This window comes from Entelurus aequoreus, linkage group LG12 (genome assembly GCF_033978785.1).
Source record: "Entelurus aequoreus isolate RoL-2023_Sb linkage group LG12, RoL_Eaeq_v1.1, whole genome shotgun sequence".
Lineage (NCBI taxonomy): Eukaryota > Metazoa > Chordata > Actinopteri > Syngnathiformes > Syngnathidae > Entelurus > Entelurus aequoreus.
The window spans coordinates 51,220,537-51,241,731 of NC_084742.1; the positions used below are offsets into that span (position 1 = coordinate 51,220,537).

Consider the following 21,195-nt stretch of genomic DNA (forward strand, 5'->3'; position numbering starts at 1 on the left):
TTACTACCTTATATATATACTTGCAGTGTGTATATTGTACATATTACATATTGTTATGAAGGTGTTTGTTACTACATTATATAAATACTGGCAGTGTGTATATTTTACATATTTCATATTGTTATGAATGAGTTTGTTATTACATATATACTTGCAGTGTGTATATAAAACATATTATATATTGTTATGAAGGTGTCTGTTACTAAATTATATAAATACTTGGTGAGTATATTGTACATATTACATATTGTTATGAAGCTGTCTGTTACTACATTATATATATACTTGCAGTGTGCATATTGTACATATTACATATTGTTATGAAGGTGTTTGTTACTACATTATATATTTATACTTGCAGTGTGTATATTGTACATATTACATATTGTTATGAAGGTGTCTGTTACTACATTATATATATACTTGCAGTGTGTATATTGTACATATTACATATTGTTATGAAGGTGTCTGTTACTACATGATATATATATATTTGCAGTGTGTATATTGTACATATTGTTATGAAGGTGTCTGTTACTACATTATATATATATATATATATATATATATATATATATATATATATATATATATATACACTTGCAGTGTGTATATAAAACGTTGATGGAGGGTTTTGAAGTTGTTTTAAAAGCTTTGAAGGTTACAACGGTGACTCCCATTTGTCATATCTTCCAAGCGTTTTGTATCATCTTTAAAATCCTAATTAAAAACAAACGTGTGTTCTAGTTTCTCATGATTGTGAACAATAGGCAAAATTTAAAAAAAAGAGCAGTTCCCCTGTAAGACCTCACTTTTGGGTTTGTACCCTCATGTTTATTTTAAACTAAACCAATTTGATGCTAATCAGCCTGTGTATTATCTTACTTTCCAAATGAGAACTGAATCGTTCAACAGAATCGAAAATGGAACCGGAATTGTACAAATATTTTCAATTCCCATCCCGAGACATAAGGAAGACAGTCAGCAAATAAGTAGCAACGTGCTAACCTGGAGTGCAGAAGAGCTAGTTTTTGGTTCTATGGTGAGACCTAGGGTGACTCCTCCATTCAAGGCGTTCTTCAGGCTGCCTTTGACCTCTGTGAGCTCCAGCTCCAGGTTGACTCTCTCTTCCTCCTTTTGCTTGCACTCCAACTCCACCTTCTTCAGGCGTGCCGTCATGGCAGCCTGCGATCGTTTCCCTGGTGGCAGAAAAGACTGATTAGCGACATGACACGTCTATAAAACATACATTCATGGTGGATTGCCCATCTGGTTTAAAGAAGAAAAATGACCACGACAGTGTAGTAGAATTTCTGACCTTTGACCTATATTGCATGTCTAATAAGAATGTACGCTCATTTAATTTCTCTTCTATTCTGTGTCAGTGGGACAAAAGTGAATATTAAGTCGTGCCAACCTGTCTACAGAATGTGTTGACTGTCTAAAGGATTCGAGTTGTTATGGAACAGATAGGGATAACCAAAAGACATTGACGCATTAGATAACAAACAATGACGCACAAGAGATATATAAAAAATGGCAGAAGACCGGAACTCGACAGTGATTTTGGCTTGTGTGTGTCTTGTTTGCTCCGGAGTAACATGTGGTCTGTCTGCACGGCCAACTTAATTCAACCTGCACTTCTGATAATGGGTAAATAAATTTGTTGTACTAAACTACTTTTGTTGCCTGTTTAAGCTTCGGACAATCCACTACAACAGGACATTTGGCTTTTTCATCATATTTTTTACTCTTCGTTTGTGTTTCTTTGCGGAACTTCTCACTATCCAGTCACAAGTAGGGACGCTACGTCCGTAAGTCCTGTATGCGTAAGCTCGCGGTCCACAGAGACAAAAATTGTGAATGACTGAAAGGAAGGCTCACTGCGTTTAGTTCATTTTACTGTTAAATCAATGCGCTCAGGTCATACTTGCCAACCTTGAGACCTCCGATTTCGGGAGGTGGGGGGTGGGGCTGGGGGCGTGATTGGGGGCGTGGTTAAGAGGGGAGGAGTATATTTACAGCTAGAATTCACCAAGTCAAGTATTTCATATATATATATATATATATATATATATATATATATATATATATATATATATATATATATATATATATATATATATATATATATATATATATATATATATATCTACATCCTGAAAATATGCAAACACAACTGTGTTTAGATAATTGATACTTCAAACTTGCATAAATAAATCTTAAGGAATATAACATAAATTGGCTTCTGAGGGCTTCAAAATGTAATGAATAAAATGCTAAAGTTGTTGATAAACAAGCAATTATTTTAATAATTAAATATGGTAATTTTAAATGAATTATTATGATAATTTAAAATTAATTATTTCAAATATGTTTATTTTAATGTATAATTCTATGGCTGGATGTAATGAGTCAAAAAAAATACAAATAAAAATACAATTCATTTTGATGTTTTTAGCAAAATATAGTAAAAATGTATTTAGTTTAAAAAAAAAAAATTTAATAAATATATATTTTTTTAGGTAAGATAAACATAATAATACAATTTATCTCTAGTCTGGATGATTTAGTTCTTGTCACCCTGTTGTCCTCCCGTCTCTTCCCCGAGGATGGCTCCATGAGCTGGGCAAACGCCAGGAGATGCCCTACGTCAACAACACGTCAGTGCGCAGCTCGTACATCGCCGCCCTCTACTTCACCCTCAGCAGCCTGACCAGCGTCGGCTTTGGCAACGTGTGCGCCAACACGGACGTCGAGAAGATCTTCTCCATCTGCACCATGCTAATCGGCGGTATGCCGGACACCTCGTATGGAATAACGTGTTTGGGCAGGCACGCTGTTTATATCGTGGGAAAGCGGACGTGAAAAAAGGCTGTCCTCACTCAGTTCCGCATGGAGCTGGAGGGGGCGTGGCCTCCAGCTCCGGCTGAAAATCGGGAGATTTTTGGGAGAATATTTGTCCCGGGAGGTTTTCGGGAGAGGCGCTGAATTTCGGGAGTCTCCCGGAAAATTCGGGAGGGTTGGCAAGTATGGCTCAGGTGCTGAGAGCGATGCACAGAGTAAGACCTCTTTCTCTCTGTTTGGAGCGAGAGACAAAGAAAACAAACACACACGGATGTAGTAATTTAAGTACCGGACTACAAGGCGCACTTAAAATCCTTTCATTTTCTCAAAAATCGACATTGCACCAAATAACCCGGTGCGCCTTATGTACGGAATAATTCTGGTTGTGCTTACCGACCTCGAAGCAATTTTGTTTGGTACATGGTGTAATGATAAGTGTGACCAGTAGATGGCAGTCACACATAAGAGATACGTGTAGACTGCAATATGACACCAGTAAACAACACCAAAACTTTAAATGTTCCATTGAAAATAAAGAACATTAAACACAGCGCTCAAAAATCGGTCAAAATGTTTTAGTACGACATTGAAGCTGCATCGCTTGATGGATTGTCGGCCCATAATGGCATCCATAGTCAGAGATACAAGTATTATTATGGTGTGTGTGGGTGTGACCGCAAAATAGCACCCATTAGCAGACATACTATCTGGCGTTTTGTTTCACAATATTATGCAAAACCAACTTCTGTACTTTCTGGTACCTGCTGATGTGTATTTGAGATCCGCATAAGTCCTGAAAATTTGCGCACATCCGCCACTATAGTCCGTGCAGACACCGTAGTCGATAAGCTTCTTCTTTTTCTCTACCTTCTTGTTATGGGACGTTCATCCTCTGCTGTTGCCATTTCTAATATAAAGCAGCGTAAAGTTCTTGTCAGAATAATTGTATCTAAGTTATCACAAAATGAGTTCCCGGCGAGCAGACAAAAGCTGTCTTTGATCTTACCAATCAAAAGGCTTTTAAAACTCCACTGTGTAGGATGGGGAGCGACATGAGGGTGTCGGTTTCTTTGATGTATTGTAATCCACAGAAAGGTATTGTCTTGACCCGAGATCTACAAAGCGAAGTGGAATCAGGACCTGCCCCAAGCTCTAGGCACCTTTTCTTTTAACTGTTTTGTGACAAAGGCAGCGGCTGTTTACGACCCCCTTCCTTTAGAAACAGCTGTTGCCATGTAAAAAGGGAAAGTCCAAATAAAAGAGGAGGTGTACAATCTTTCGTCAGAGCGTACAAGAGTACAGCCCAGACGTTTCTCCTCAATTGAGCCATATTTAATTCAGTCTCTGTTTAATTCCTTGCTTCTTGTCTTGTTTAATAGATGTCATCAGTGTTTGAACCTGATAGTTCTAACTTATATCTAACTATGAAAGCGCTAAAAACTACCGGTGTAGTGGGTTTACATAATTCACCCACGGAACTTTAGTTATTAGAGAGTTCCGTTCGGACGGTTTTTCACGGGACACATTTTCGGCATTGTTGCACTAGTGAGCCATGGATGAGAAAGATGCTGCTCCGTTGTTGACTTAAGTAAAGTCTGAATGTCATTAAAACAGTTAGCACCATCTTTTGACACTTCTTCCACTCTCGTCCTTGCACGCTACACCGCTACAACAAAGATGACAGAGAAAAGACGCTACTGAAGGTGAGCCACGTAAATAAGACCGGCCACAAAACGGCGCATCCTGAAGCGACTGTCAGAAAGCAGCTTGAAGATGATCTGTAAAACATAATCTATGCAACATTTTCAAAGAACCACCATTACATGTTATGTAGACCACAAGGAAGTCATTTACATTTAGAAAAAAAATCATAATATGACTCCTTTAATGCGCTTTATAATCTGGTGCGCCTTTTGTATGAAAAAAGACCTGAATAGACCCGCTCATCGGCAGTGCGCCTTATAATCCGGTGCGCCCTATGGTCGGGAAAATACTGTATTATAACCCAATTTCCATTTATCATTTGATTAATTGACTTGTTAAATATCGGCCAAGACTTACAGTCACGACATCAAAACTTTTTCCAAGGTGCAAGTATCGTTGTCGTTGTACTGACAACCTGAATGCGGCGTACACAAACTTTTTGTTTTCTGTAAACACTTTCAATTGGCCGGGAGGCAAAGGACGCGAGGCTTAACAAATCTGTTGGTGAATACGTCTGTCACAAAAAAAACGGGGATAGCGGAGGAAAACAAAACCACCTCCGCCTTTTGCAGGTATTTATGGCACTAATTAAAACCTCAATGTTGATGTCGATAAATCTTGCAGACCTAATCTGTGTACAAAAATATTCAAACTTATTAAACATAATGCTATGACATGAGAAAACATGTTTTTAACATGATCCCTGCTGTAACATGTGAGTGAGTGTAAAGTGTGAATATTATGTAGTCCATGCTAAATGCTGTAGATTGTTCCAAATTTCACATCTGTAACCAAACTTCCCACAATTCATACTTTCCTTCATTCCTTCTACATGGCAGCGCATTTTGAAAGCATTTCAGTACAGCTTCAGCTCTTCAACATTGAAACACAGTTCTATAAGTATATTACTTACACTCTTTTAACCAACTTCACATTCATTCTACCCTACTAAAGCATTTCAGCTCAGCTTCAGCTTTTTCAGCATTCACACCCAATTTCTACTGCAATTGCTTTTGCTTCCTCTAGTTTGATGTGTTATACTGTAACTTCTTATTGGTGGCAAATGGTGGAAAAATACTTTATTTCCCAGAATGCTTCCCCACACTATTAAAAATGGAGGTAAGTGTTTGTCATGTATTTTTAGTATTTGGGCCAAAACCTTTGTTAAACGTGACAAATTCTTCCTGGTGCAAGAAATGCATCTCAATTTCATTGAATTTAATTCCACTTCCCATGATTCCAATTCCAATCCAACATCCTCTAGTTGGGAGTCAATTCTATTCAAATTCCATTCTTCAAATTATTTGAACTGAAATTCCAAGTTTGGAATTTTGCACAAAGATCTTCAGCTCTCACCGGATCGGTTTGCAGCAGAGTGTGAAGCGACTGGGATGAGAATCAGCACCTCCGAGTCCAAGTCCATGGTTCTTGCCCGGAAAAGGGTGGAGTGCCATCTCCGGGTTGGGGAGGAGATCTTGCCCCAAGTCTTGTTCACGAGTGAGGGAAGAGTGGATTGTGAAGTGGACAGGCGAATAGGTATGGCGTCCGCATTAATACAGACACTTGTGGTAAAGAAGGAGCTAAGCCGGAAGGCAAAGCTCTCGATTTACCGGTCGATCTACGTTCCCATTCTCACCTATGGTCGTGAGCTTTGTTAAAGTTAAAGTTAAAGTACCCATGATTGTCACACACACACTAGGTGTGGCGAAATTATTCTATGCATTTGACCCATCGCCCTTGATTACCCCCTGGGAGGTGAGGGGAGCAGTGAGTAGCAGCGGTGGCCGCGCCCGGGAATCATTTGGGTTATGATCGATAGGACAAAAATGCCCTCCCGGTAACAGTTAGAGATGCTACCTCAGTAGAAGCATTTAAGTCCCATCTTAAAACTCATTTGTATACTCTGGCCTTTAAATAGACCCCCTTTTTAGACCAGTTGATCTGCCGTTTCTTTTATTTTCTACTCTGCCTTCCTCTCCCTTGTGGAGGAGGGGCACAGGTCCGGTGGCCATGGATGAAGTGCTGGCTGTCCAGAGTCGGGACCCGGGGTGGACCGCTCGCCTGTGCGTCGGTTGGGGACGTCTCTGCGCTGCTGACCCGTCTCCGCTCGAGATGGTCTCCTGCTGGCCCCACTATGGACTGGACTCTCACTATTATGTTAGATCCACTATGGACTGGAATTTCACAATATTATGCTATTATGGGGGGGGGGGGTCACCCAAATATGCGGTCCTCTCCAAGGTTTCTCATTGTCATCCCACTGGGTTGAGTTTTTCCCTTGCCCTGATGTAGGATCTGAACCGAGGATGTCGTTGTGGCTTGTGCAGCCCTTTGAGACACTTGTGATTTAGGGCTATATAAATAAACATTGATTGATTGATTGATTGATCATGGGTACTAGCAACCGAAATTAGTTTTCTCCGTCGGGTGGCGGGGCTCTCCCTTAGAAATAGTGGGAGAAGCTCAAAGTAAAGCCGCTACTCCTCCACATCGAGTATAGCCAGATGAGGTGGTTTGGGCATCCGACCTGGGCCTTCCAAACACCTCCCTGGGGATGTGTTTAGGGCACATCCGACCAGTAAGAGGCCACGGGTAAGACCCAGGACGTGTTGGGGAGACTATGTCTCCCAGCTGGCCTGGTAACGCCTCGGGATCCCCCGGGAGGAGCTGGACGAAGTGGTTGGGGAGAGGGAAGTCTGGGCTTCTCTGCTTAGGATGCTGCCCCCGTGACCCGACCTCGATGGATGGATGGATGGATGAATAAAGCTGTGCCTGGCACAAATGCCAGCTTATGAACTCTACTTAAGATCTCTGTGCAGCTACCCTCAGACAGAATCATAAACCCCCCCCCCGAAGTGTCTTCATTGAAGTCAGAGACTCAGGGCATAAAAGAATAATTTGGTTACAAATACGTGTTAATGATCCTTGTAATGTCGGAAGCGGTGTCAAAAACAGATCTAAAACTGTGTCAGTCAATAAAGCATTAAGAACAAAACTGCGGATCTGTGGGTATTGAAAAAAGTGTTGCTTAGGGAGAGAAAATGTATTACAAAGTTGCTGAAGAGAGGCAAAAGTGCGGTCAATGTACAAATCTTTAATGTTGTCGATCCCCTGACTTGACCATCTTAAAAAGGCACTATCGACAAGAGAGGGAGGAAAGGCATGATTAGCAGTGATGGGTTGAAGATTAGAAATAGTCTGTAAACCAAAATAGTGCTTGAACTAGGGCTGGGCGATATGGCCTTTTATTAATATCTCGATATTTTTAGGCCATGTCACGATAAATAAATAAATAAAAAAATACGATACATGATATATATCTCGATATTTTGCCTTAGCCTTGAATGAACACTTGATGCATATAATCACAGCAGTATGATGATTATATGTGTCTATATTAAAACATTCTAGTTCATACTGCATTAAAGGCCTACTGAAATGAAAAAGTTTTATTTAAACGGGAATAGCAGATCCATTCTATGTGTCATACTTGATCATTTCGCGATATTGCCATATTTTTGCTGAAAGAATTTAGTATAGAACAACAATGATAAAGTTCGCAACTTTTGGTCGCTGATAAAAAAAAGCCTTGCCTATACCGGAAGTAGCGTGACGTCACAGGAGGAAGGATTCCTCACAATTCCCCGTTGTTTACAATAGAGCGAGAGAGATTCGGACCGAGAAAGCGACGATTACCCCATTAATTTGAGCGAGGATGAAAGATTCGTGGATGAGGAATGTTAGAGTGAAAGACTAGAGTGTAGTGCAGGGTGTATCTTTTTTCGCTCTAACCGTAACTTAGGTGCAAGGGTTCATTGGATTCCACACACTCTCCTTTTTCTATTGTGGATCACGGATTTGTATTTCAAACCACCTCAGATACTATATCCTCTTGAAAATGAGAGTCGAGAACGCGAAATGGACATTCACAGTGACTTTTATCCACGACAATATATCGGTGAAGCTTTTTAGCTACAGAGCTAACGTGATAGCATCAGGCTCAAATGCAGATAGTAACTAAATTTTAAAAAACCCTGACTGGAAGGATAGACAGAAGATCAACAATACTATTAAACCATGAACATGTAAATACACGGTTAATAGTTTCCAGCTTGGCGAAGCTTAACAATTGAAGCTAACTTAGCTACGGAGCTAACGTGATAGCATCAGGCTCAAATGCAGATAGAAACAAAATAAAAAAAACCCTGACTGGAAGGATAGACAGAAGATCAACAATACTATTAAACCCTGAACATGTAAATACACGGTTAATAATTTCCAGCTTGGCGAAGCTTAACAATTGAAGCTAGCTACGAAGCGGCGGCGGGCGTTGTAGCTTTCGACGACACCCCGGCCGCCATCAGAGTCGGCAAGAAACATATATTTCCCCAAAGTTACGTATGTGACATGCACATAGCGACACGCACGTACGGGCAAGCGATCAAATGTTTGGAAGCCAAAGCTGTACTCACGGTAGTGCGTCTGCTATCCAGCTCAAACACAACACAACCTCCTGGTGTTGGTGTCGCTAATACACCGATCGCACCTATAACTTTCTTCTTTGCAGTCTCCATTGTCCATTAAAGAAATTGCAAAAGATTCACCAACACAGATGTCCAGAATACTGTGGAATTTTTCGATGAAAACAGAGCAGTTTGTATGGTGACACATTGGGTCCGAATACTTCCGTTGCCGTCGTGACGTCACGCGCATACGTCATCATACATAGACGTTTTCAAGCGGAAGTTTCCCGGGAAATTTAAAATTGCACTTTATAAGTTAACCCGGCCGTATTGGCATGTGTTGCAATGTTAAGATTTCATCATTGATACATAAACTATCAGACTGCGTGGTCGGTAGTAGTGGGTTTCAGTAGGCCTTTAATATATGCTCATTTTAAACTTTCATGCAGAGAGGGAAATCACAACTAAGTCAATTTACCAAAAGTGTATTTATTAAACAGTTATTAAGCAGTGGCACAAACATTCATGTCATTTCAAAACAGAAAGTGCAAGATTGTCAGAGACATTTTAAAACAAGCTATTAGTGCACTTTTGTGCATGATGTCACTAACATGACATATCAAAACAACACTAAATTAAAGTGCCCTTTTTGTACAGAACGCCACTACAATAGTTTAAAACAAATAAAGTGCACTTTTGTGCATGATGTCACACCTGATATTTCAATAACTGTCAAATAAAAATGAGCTGCATAATAGGAAATCAAATGCGGTAGGTTCCTGCGGACGTTATCTCCTTCTGTTGTTGACTATTTGTTTCATACGGTGTTGATGTGGAAATGGTTGCTTGGGCATTTTGTGAGTGTGGCACCGGCCGAGATGTTGACATGCGGAGTTTGAAGCACTCTTCATTCTCTAGCGGGTGACTTTTCAAATGATGCTACACATTAGCAGTGGTGCTACTTTTTGTGGCAACGCTTTTGCCGCATACTTGTAAAACATCTTCCCACTTGAAGCCAAACCACCGCCAGACAATGGACCCCATGCTGTTTTTCTTGGAAATTAATTCTTCCTTCATTTGTCACCAGATTTGCACCTTCTCTCTCTCGTATTACTACTTGCACCGCTCCATTAGCATCACAGCTAACGTTACCCATGCCACTACCTCTCTGCTCGGCGAGGGCGTATGACGTTGCACACGCGACAGTATGTGGCGTATGTAAGAAGGTGCGCTTGTTTCATGTCTCTGTGAGAAGGAGAGACAACAAAGAGTGAGAAGAGCATGTAGTGTAATGCCCGCAGCTAAAAACAACTGCGCGAGGACGTTTACTCGAATATCACGATATAGTCATTTTCTATATTGCACAGAGACAAACCCGTGATATATCGAGTATATTCGATATATCGCCCAGCCCTAGCTTGAACTAGACTCAAATTCTGAATGAGGTTTTTACGATTGGATTTTTCGTAAAAGCAGAAGTAGAAGAGTGGATAGGAGAGTGAACCAGAGCCCTAAGAGATACTGGCTTAGTTGAGTTAGCCTCCATAACGGAGGGGGATCAAATGCTTCATATTGCAGCCAACATTTATGAATTCTAATGTTGGTCGCCTAGTAGTAAAACCTTAAGTTTGGTAGTGCCAATCCTCCCGATGATGTGGGTCTCTGCAAATATTGTTTATGTAACCTGTGAGTCTTTTTATTCCAAATGAAATCACAAAAGTGATATTTTTACTTTGATTTTTTCCCCCTGACTTTACTACCTTTATGAACAACTTTTTTCTGGACTGAATGAAAGCTCTTTCCTATCTATCTATTTGAACGACTGGGAGACGCAAGAACTGAACAGCAATACGACATTTTCTGCTCAAACTCGACACTCACTCTCACTTAATTTAACGCTACGCTCAAGCTGCTTGACCATTGTGTCAATTAAGCCGCGAAGGAGAAAAACGGACGTGACGTCATATGCAACCCGGCAATGGGTAGCGATGATCCAGAACATTATATTTTTGAGCCTGAATATACGGAGGATGCTCTACAAGACAAAAATGTATTCAAACATAATTCCTTCGTGTAGCAAAACAAAGATTGTGGATGACTAACAAGAGGCTTACTCTGTTCATGTAATTCTACTGTTGAATAAACACACTCAAGTGCTGAGAGCGACGGAACAGAGTGAGACCTCTCGTATCCACTTTGAAAGCTAGAGACGGAGAAAAGAAACACATGGACATAGCAATTTATCGATGACTTAATATCAATCGGTCCCGGCCTAAAATGGTATGAATTTTTTTAATGCCTCCGTACATCGAGTTTAATGCTTTTTAATGCCATTTAAAGGCCTTAATTTTCGCAAAATCCATTTGATGACTTTTAAGGCTTTTTAATGACCCGCGGAAACCCTGACACTAGGGCTGGGCGATATATCGAATATACTCGATATATCGCGGGTTTGTCTCTGTGCGATATAGAAAATGACTATATCGTGATATGCGAGTACACGTTCTCACGCAGTAGCTTTTAGCTGCGGGCATTACACTACATGCTCTTCTCAGTCCTTCTTGTCTCTCCTTCTCACAGAGACATAAAACAAGCGCACCTTCTTACATACGTCACATACGTATACGCCCTCACGGAGCAGAGAGGTAGCGGCATGGGTAACGTTAGCTGTGGTGCGAGTGGTAATACGAGAGAAAGAAGGTGCGAATCTGGTAACAAATGAAGGAATAATTAATTCCCTCAAAAAACAGCAGGGGGTCCATCGTCTGGCGGTGGTTTGGCTTCAAGTGGGAATATGTCGAACAGACAACTGTAATTTGTCAAGTGTGGGGCAAAAGCGTTGCTATAAAAAGTAGCATTACTGCTAATATGTAGCATCATTTGAAAAGTCACCTGCTGGAGAATGAAGAGTGCTTACTCCGCATGTCAACATCTCCGTTCGGTGCCACACGCCCACACCATCAAAATGCAGAGGCAAACATTTCCACATCAACACCGTAGGAAAAAAATAGTGGTTTTTTTTGTTGTGATTTCCTTCTCTGCATGAAAGTTTTAAAGTAGCATATATTAATGCAGTATGAAGAAGAATGTTTTAATGTAGACACATAGAATCATCATTCTGCTGTGATTATATGCATCAAGTGTTCATTCAAGGCTAAGGCAAAATATCGAGATATATATCGTGTATCGTGACATGGCCTTAAAATATCGCTATATTAAAAAAAGGCCATATCGCCCAGCCCTATGTTGAACAGGCAACTGTAATTTGTCAAGTGTGGGGCAAAAGCGTTGCTACAAAAAGTAGCATTACTGCTAATATGTAGCATCATTTGAAAAGTCACCCGCTAGAGAATGAAGAGTGCTTGAAACTACGCATGTCAACATCTCCGTTCGGTGCCACACCAACAAAATGCCGAGGCAACCATTTCCACATCAACACCGTATGAAAAAAAAAAAAGTCAACAACAGAAGGAGATAACGTCTGCAGGAACCTACCACATAGTGAAGGACATACACTATTTGATTCCCTATTGTGAAGCTCATTTTTATTTGACAGTTATTGAAATATCTTGTGTGACATCATGCACAAAAGTGCACTTTATTAGTTTTAAACTATTGTAGTGGCGTTCTGTACAAAAAGTGCACTTTAATTTAGTGTTGTTTTGATATGTCATCTTAATGACATCATGCACAAAAGTGCACTAATAGTTTGTTTTAAAATGTCTCTGACAATCTTGCACTTTCAGTTTTGAAATGACATGAATGTTTGTGCCACTGCTTAATAACTGTTTAATAAATACAGTTTTAGTCAATTGACTTAGTTGTGATTTCCCTCTCTGCATGAAAGTTTAAAAGTAGCATATATTAATGCAGTGTAAAGAAGAATGTTTAATGTAGACACATAGAATCATCATACTGCTGTGGTTGTATGCATCAAGTGTTCATTCAAGGCTAAGGCAAAATATCGAGATATATATCGTGTATCGAGATATTAAAAAAAAGGGGACGGCGTGGCGAAGTTGGGAGAGTGGCCGTGCCAGCAATCTGAGGGTTGCTGGTTCAATCCCCACCTTCTACCATCCTAGTCACGTCCTTTGTGTCCTTGAGCAAGACACTTCACCCTCGCTCCTGATGGGACTGGTTAGCGCTGTGCATGGCAGCTTCCGCCATCAGTGTGTGAATGTGTGTGTGAATGGGTGAATGTGGAAAATAGTGTCAAAGCGCTTTGAGTTCCTTAAAAAGGTAGAAAAGCGCTATACAAGTACGACCCGTTTAAAAAAAGGCCATATTGCCCAGCCCTACCTGACACAATGCGAATATTCACAAATAAATATTTTAATGCTTTTTTTTTTTTTTTACCTGACGTCCCTTCAAGAGTATCACGCAAGTCCTTCCTCTCCTGCTTCAAACTGGCCAGATGGTTCCGGATCTCATGTTTCTTCTTCATCAATTCATCTTCCTTGGTCTGCAGTCGCTTGGCATCCGCCTCCACGCGCTTTTTGCCATATTTGACCTGCTCTGTCCCTGGAAGACAAGTGACGACACGGAAAAATTAACCGATTAAGTCGACAAGTGGCCAAAGCTTTAATTGAGTGTTCACTTGTCGGAAGACAGGCCTTAAACTATCTGGCCAAGGCGGATTTATTTTAAGGTGTAAAAGTTGTTGTAAGGATCTTGAATTATTGGATATTTTGGAGAAGCCTACTGTTGGCTTAACTGGTGGCTAGACTGGCTGCCTCATATACAGTAGTTAGTGGTAAGCCAAAGGAACAGTTTACACTTAATACACTTTATGCTTCATTTTTCATTGTACTGCACTTTATTCAACTACTTTTCAAAGGCTTATAAACCAGAATTTGCACTGCTTAAATAAATGAAACTAATTATGTAATTTCATCGTTAATTTATTTTGTCTACCATTAAGTTGTTGAAGGTCTGTCCAATTAGAGCCATATTGTGAAAGTGATGCTTTCACTTTTCCTTATATTTTTTTTATGTGATTCACAATCCCTGGAAGCTTTCATGTACAAATCCCAAAACCAGTGAAGTTGGCACGTTGTGTAATTCGTAAATAAAAACAGGATACAATGATTTGCAAATCCTTTTCAACTTTCCAATTCAATTGAATAGACTGCTTAGACTTAGACTTAGTTCCTCCCATTCCTGTTGGAACATTGGGCGACGAGTCCCCTCCATTTGTTCCGGTCACTTCTTGACCCTTCTTGCTCCATGCCAGCTGACTCCCATCTCTCTCAGGTCTTCCTTGGCTGTTTGTCTCCACGTCTTCTTTGGCCGTCCTCTCTTCCTCTTTCCCCCTTCTGGCACCCAGTCCATTGCCACACTTGCCGGTCTCTCTCTTGGCAGTCGGAGTACGTGTCCAGCCATTCTCCTTCTCATGTCAGAGACTATGTCAGACAATGGTGCTACCCCTGCCCTTCTCATCACCTCTTCATTGGTGATGTGGTCTCTCCATGAGATCCTCAAGATGTATCTGAGGCACCGTCGGTGGAAGACATCCAGCTTGTTAGTAATGCTTGATGTCTTCATCCACGTCTCACAGGCATAGGTCACTGTAGGGATGACCACTGACATATAGAGGCGCAGCTTTGTGGACGTACTGATAGATTTTGATGACCAGATGTTCCGGAGGCGTTGGAAGACTCCTGCAGCTTTTCCGATTCTAGTCTGTACATCCTTTTCTGCGTCTCCAATGTTTGAGATGTTGCTTCCAAGATACGTGAAGTTCTCAACGTACTCTATGCCTTGTTCGCCTACGGTGAGCAGTGGAACGTTTTGGTCTTGTGCGACGGTCATGGCCTTGGTCTTCTCTTGGCTTATACGTAGGCCGACTTTTTCCCCTTGCTCATGCAGATTGTTGGTCAATTTTTGGAGTGCAGCGTAGGAATGGCTAAGCAGAGCCAAGTCGTCCGCAAAGTCCATATCTGCCAGTCTGCCCCCTCTCCACTTAATGCCGAGGTTTGCTCCGACGACAGACTTCCTCATGACAAAGTCTATGACAATGATGAACAGTAAGGGAGACAAGATGCAACCCTGTCTTACCCCGGTCACAATGTCAAAGTCGTCGGTTGTGCTGTTGGTGGTTTTCACTCCACAGGTGGAGTTGTGGTACAGGGCTCTGAAGATGTTGACGTACTTTGATGGTATACCGTATAGCTGGAGGATCTGCCACAGTGATTCCCGATGGATGCTGTCGAAGGCTTTTTTGAAATCGATGTAATTGATGATGAGGGGTGTCTGGAGTTCTTGGCACTGTTCTATAATGTTGCGAAGAGTGAAGATCTGTTCCACGCAGGACCTTCCCTTTCGGAAGCCGGCTTGCTCTTCCCTTAAGATGTTATCTACCTCGTATTTTAGGCGTTGGAGCAGCACACTACAGAAAACCTTGCCTGGGATCGACTAGACTGCAAAGACAAGATATTAATGTTCGAACTGAGAAACTACATTTTTTTTGCAAATATTCATTAACTTACAATTTAATGGCAGCAACACATTGCAAAAAAGTTGGCACAGGGGCATTTTTACCACTGTGTTACATGGCCTTTCCTTTTAACAACACTCAGTAAACATTTGGGAACTGAGGAGACCAATTTTTGAAGCTTTTCAGGTGTAATTTTTTCCCATTCTTGCTTGATGTACAGTTTAAGTTGTTCAACAGTCCGGGGTCTCCATTGTCGTATTTTAGGCTTCATAGTGTGCCACGCATTTTCAGTGGGAGACAGGTCTGGACTACAGGCAGGCCAGTCTAGTACCCGCACTCTTTTACTACAAAGCCAAGTTGTTGTAGCACGTGGCTTGGCATTGTCTAGCTGAAATAAGCAGGGACGTCCATGGTAACGTTGCTTGGTTGGCAACATATGTTGCTGCAAAACCTGTATGTACCTTTCAGCATTAATGGTGCCTTCACAGATGTGTAAGTTACCCATGCCATGGGCACTAATACACCCCCATACCATCACAGATGCTGGCTTTTGAACTTTGCGCCCTAGAACAATCCGGATGGTTCTTTTCTTCTTTGTTCCGGAGGACACGACGTTCACAGTTTCCAAAAACAATTTGAAATGTGGACTCGTCAGACCACAGAACACTTTTACACTTTGCATAAGTTCATTTTTGATGAGCTCGGGCCCAGCGAAGTCGGCGGCGTTTCTGGGTGTTGTTGATAAATGGCTTTCGCTTTGCATAGTAGAATGTTAACTTGCACTTACAGATGTAGCGACAAACTGTAGTTACTGACATTGGTTTTCTGAAGTGTTCCTGAGCCCATGTGGTGATATCCTTTACACACTGATGTCACTTTTTGATGCAGTACCGCCTGAGGGATCCAAGGTCACGGGCATTCAATGTTACGTGCAGTGATTTCTCCAGATTCTCTGAACCTTTTGATGATGTTACAGACCGTAGATGGTGAAATCCCTAAATTCCTTGCAAGAGCTTGTTGAGAAATGTTGTTCTTAAACTGTTGGACAATTTGCTCATGCATTTGTTGACAAAGTGTTGACCCTCGCCCCATCCTTGTTTGTGAATGACTGAGCATTTCATGGAAGCTGCTTTTATACCCAATCATGGCACCCACCTGTTCCCAATTAGCCTGTTCACCTGTGGGATGTTCCAAATAAGTGTTTGATGAGCATTCCTCAACCTTCTCAGTCTTTTTTGCCACTTGTGCCAGCTTGTTGCAGGCATCAAATTCCAAATGAGCTAATATTTGCAAAAAATAACAAAGTTTTCCAGTTCGAACGTTAAGTAGCTTGTCTTTGCAGTCTATTCAATTGAATATAAGTTGAAAAGGATTTGCAAATCATTGTATTCTGTTTTTATTTACCATTTACGCAACGTGCCAATTTCACTGGTTTTGGGGTTTGTATACAAATATATAACAGAATCTAGCGTAGCGATGAAAAACTTTGGAATGAAAATTGGGACAGATTTATAAATGTACAAATATTTCGGACGAAAAGTCATTTTAATTGAATTGATTGAACCAATCAAAGTGACCACTGTATCATACACTTCTATGTTTGGATTAATTGAGTAAGGAACTTTTCTTTGAAAATATATATATTCTTTCTTGCAACTATAAGCCCAAATAATTAAATTTGTTTTCCACAATATTGAAAGGAACATTTGTTGACAGGAAACATTTCAGATTTATTAAAATGTAATTTATAGCCCGAAAAATGTCCAAAATGGTTTAGTAAGGATGACAAGGTGGGTAGTTAAGTATCTGGATATTAAATAAAACTCAAAAAGTCATCTGCATATGGAGCCACTTTGTGTTCCACTCTATTCCTCCATGTACCAATAATACTTCCGCAGCTGCAGAACACATTCGCCAAAGGTTCCATGGCTAAGTCGAACAGTAAGGGGCTGAGAGGGAAACGTTGTCTGGTTCCTCGGTGCCAAATAAAGGGTTGTGATGTCTGCGAGTTGGTGAGGACTGAAGGTTTACATATCGTAGTTTTATCCAGGCGATAGTCAAATGTAGATAGAATCGTGAATAAATTCTGTCCAATCAACACTTTCTTTGTGTCTAGGGCGAGGACACACTCAGTGGTTCCACTGGACAGGAGGTACAAGATGGTAACAGCCAGCAAAACAGGAGCACCGATTCTTAACGAAGCCAGTTTTGTCGTCAGAAATGACTAACGATAGGATGTCCTCCAATCTTTGGTCCAAAACGTAAAGCCAGAATTTTTGTGTCAACATTCTGTAGTGAAAATGGCTTTTACCTCTGTTGCGTCTTATACCCCTAATATTTTTAATATATGATCAGAAAAATGTATTCAGTTTCTTACATCTAATGTATTGTTCCTTACTTGAGGTGTTGCGTTTTAGAGATGCAGTCCCATTCACGTCGGTAAGTCCGTTCTTCTTTTGCAGATTTTTTGGATCAGCCTTTTGTTTGGATGCTGAGCTGTTGGACGTGGTTCCTTTTTTCCCCTTCAGCTAATTGGAAGACAGTTTTAGTCAATACAAACTGATAAAAAAACAACTAATCTAGCATTATTTGTGGCCCAGTCAGGGTATTTTAGTCACCTTAGTAACAGGTTGCATTTTAGTATGAGTTAGAATCTTAGAGGAGACGTTAGAAACAGGTGTTTGGTAGTGACTTATAGCAGTTTTGGTGGTAGAAGAAGAATGGGCGAGAGAAGAGGGCCTTTTTGAGACCGCGTTCTCGTACAGTGGTTCTTGTAGCAGGCACTCTCCTGTGCTGGGACTGGACGACTGCATGTCAGGAGACGAAAAGGAAGAAGAAAAGACGCAGCAAAAATGTAAGAAGCAATAAGATGTTAGTTGCGCTAAATTGTGACAAGCAATGAGTGGTTAGTATTTACAAATAGAGATTTGTGGAGGTTCATTTGTGTTCAAATTTGCTGACAATTACATTGAAAAACATTATGTGCTTAAAATTAAGTGTACAAAAATTTAGAACAAAACAAAATTATTGTATAAAAATTCAGTAAAAAAGCTTTGGAATTGTTGAAAAATCATACTAGTAGTGTAATGCATTGTTTATGCCAATTGACATTCAATTCAGGCATTTTCAGGACATATGCACCTCTAAAGTGGCACAAAAAAAAGGTAGAAAGGATACGTAGTAGGATTGGAACTGATATATGGTTACGTAGGTAATGTACGTAGGTACATATAGTTTAGGATGAAGCACGGTAGGGATGAAAACAATATACAATATGATAAATGATTACGGTAAGTATACTTAAAGGGGAGCTCCACCTTGCGAAACGAGAACACACGTGTTTTTATTTCTAGGATTCTGATGATGATAAAAAAAATGCTTGCAAGGAGTCCCCGTTGTAGCCTTCAAAGCCTTTAAAACAACTTCAAAACCCTCCATCAATTATTTATATACACACAGCAAGTATATACATAATGTAGTAACAGACACCTTCATAACAATATGTAATAAGTACAATATACACACGGCAAGTACATATATAATGTAGGAACAAACACCTTCATAACAATATGTAATATGTACAATATACACACTGCAAGTATATATTTTAGGGCTGTGAATCTTTGGGTGTCCCACGATTCGATTCAATATCGATCCTTGGGGTCACGATTCGATTCAAAATCGATTTTTTTTCCCAATTCAACATGATTCTCGATTCAGAACAATTTTTTCCCGATTCAAAAGGATTCTCTATTCATTCAATACATAGGATTTCAGCAGGATCTACCCCAGTCTGCTGACATGCAAGCAGAGTAGTAGATTTTTGTAAAAAGCTTTTATAATTGTAAAGGACAATGTTTTATCAACTGATTGCAATAATGTAAATTTGTTTTAACTATTAAATGAACCAAAAATATGACTTATTTTATCTTTGTGAAAATATTGGACACAGTGTGTTGTCAAGCTTATGAGATGCAATGCAAGTGTAAGCCACTCTGACACTATTGTTCTTTTTTATTTTATTTTATTTTTTTATAAATGTCTAATGATAATGTCAATGAGAGATTTTTAATCACTGCTATGTTGAAATTGTAACTAATATTGATACTGTTGTTGATAATATTCATTTTTGTTTCACTACTTTTGGTTTGTTCTGTGTCGTGTTTGTGTCTCCTCTCAATTGCTCTGTTTATTGCAGTTCTGAGTGTTGCTGGGTCGGGTTTGGTTTTGGAATTAGATTCCATTGTTATGGTATTGCTGTGTATTGTTTTGTTGGATTGATTAATTAAAAAAAAAAAAAAAAGTAATAAAAAAATTATCGATTTTTAAAAAAGGAGAATCGATTCTGAATTGCACAACGTATCGCGATTCGAATTAGAATCGATTTTTTCCCACACCCCTAATATATTTTATATACACACTGCAAGTATATATACACACACATATATATATATATATATATATATATATATATATATATATATATATATATATATATATATATATATATATATATATATATATATATATATATATATATATATATATATATATATAATAATCTGCTACCCAAAACTGTACAATAATTCTTCTCAACAAAAGAGGAGAAATACAACTTTAGTGAAAAATGTAATTTAAAACTAGAAATGTCCGATAATGGCTTTTTTACCAATATCCGATATTCCGATATTGTCCAACTCTTAATTACCGATTCCGATATCAACCGATACCGATATATACAGTCGTGGAATTAACACATTATTATGCCTAATTTTGTTGTGATGCCCCGCTGGATGCATTAAACAATGTAACAAGGTTTTCCAAAATAAATCAACTCAAGTTATGGAAAAAAATGCCAACATGGCACTGCCATATTTATTATTGAAGTCACAAAGTGCATTATTTTTTTTTAACATGCCTCAAAACAGCAGCTTGGAATTTGGGACATGCTCTCCCTGAGACAGCATGAGGAGGTTGAGGTGGGCGGGGTTGGGGGGTGGGGCGCGGGGTTTTTGGGGTGTAGCGGGGGGTGTATATTGTAGCGTCCCAGAAGAGTTAGTGCTGCAAGGGGTTCTGGGTATTTGTTCTGTTGTGTTTATGTTGTGTTGCAGTGCGGATGTTCTCCCGAAATGTGTTTGTCATTCTTGTTTGGTGCGGGTTCACAGTGTGGCGCATATTTGTAACAGTGTTAAAGTTGTTTATACGGTCACCCTAAGTGTGACCTGTATGGCTGTTGACCAAGTATGACTTGCATTCACTTGTGTTTGTGAAAAGCTGTAGATATTATGTGATTGGGCCGGCACGCAAAGGCAGTGCCTTTAAGGTTTATTGGCGCTCTGTACTTCTCCCTACGTCCGTGTACACAGCAACGTTTTAAAAAGTCATACATTTTACTTTTTGAAACGATACAGATAATTTCCGATATCACATTTTAAAGCATTTATCGGCTGATAATATCGGCAGTCCAATATTATCGGACATCTCTATTTAAAACACTTGTCTGCATGTACCTTCAACATATAAGTATGTGGTGTTAAATTATAGAATGTATTATGCAAAAAAATCAAACAATGTACTAATGTGTTCCAGTTTAAGAAACTTTTCAAACTTAGAGTGTTTACAAAGTATGAAGAAGAAGAATTTCAATTAACATTTTGATCCTTATCAAAAAATGAGATAATCCTAATAATCTCATGATGAGAACTATAAATTACTCAACAATTTATTTATGAAAATTGTATT

At 39.7% G+C, this 21,195-nt stretch overlaps 1 protein-coding gene across 3 annotated transcripts in view; it reads right to left on the bottom strand.

Moving 5' to 3' along the window:
- The window catches only part of afap1 (actin filament associated protein 1), a 171,209-nt gene that overhangs the window by 5,539 nt on the left and 144,475 nt on the right, over window positions 1–21,195 (bottom strand). For 2 of the 3 annotated variants that reach the window (XM_062066201.1, XM_062066200.1), the window contains exons 13-16: window positions 18,072–18,260; window positions 17,852–17,981; window positions 13,374–13,538; window positions 1,009–1,199 (exon numbers count right to left, since the gene is read on the bottom strand). In XM_062066201.1, coding sequence (XP_061922185.1) covers window positions 1,009–1,199; window positions 13,374–13,538; window positions 17,852–17,981; window positions 18,072–18,260 — 675 coding nt within the window. The remainder of the gene's footprint in view (window positions 1–1,008; window positions 1,200–13,373; window positions 13,539–17,851; window positions 17,982–18,071; window positions 18,261–21,195) is intronic. The other variant, XM_062066202.1, reaches the window with a different exon arrangement.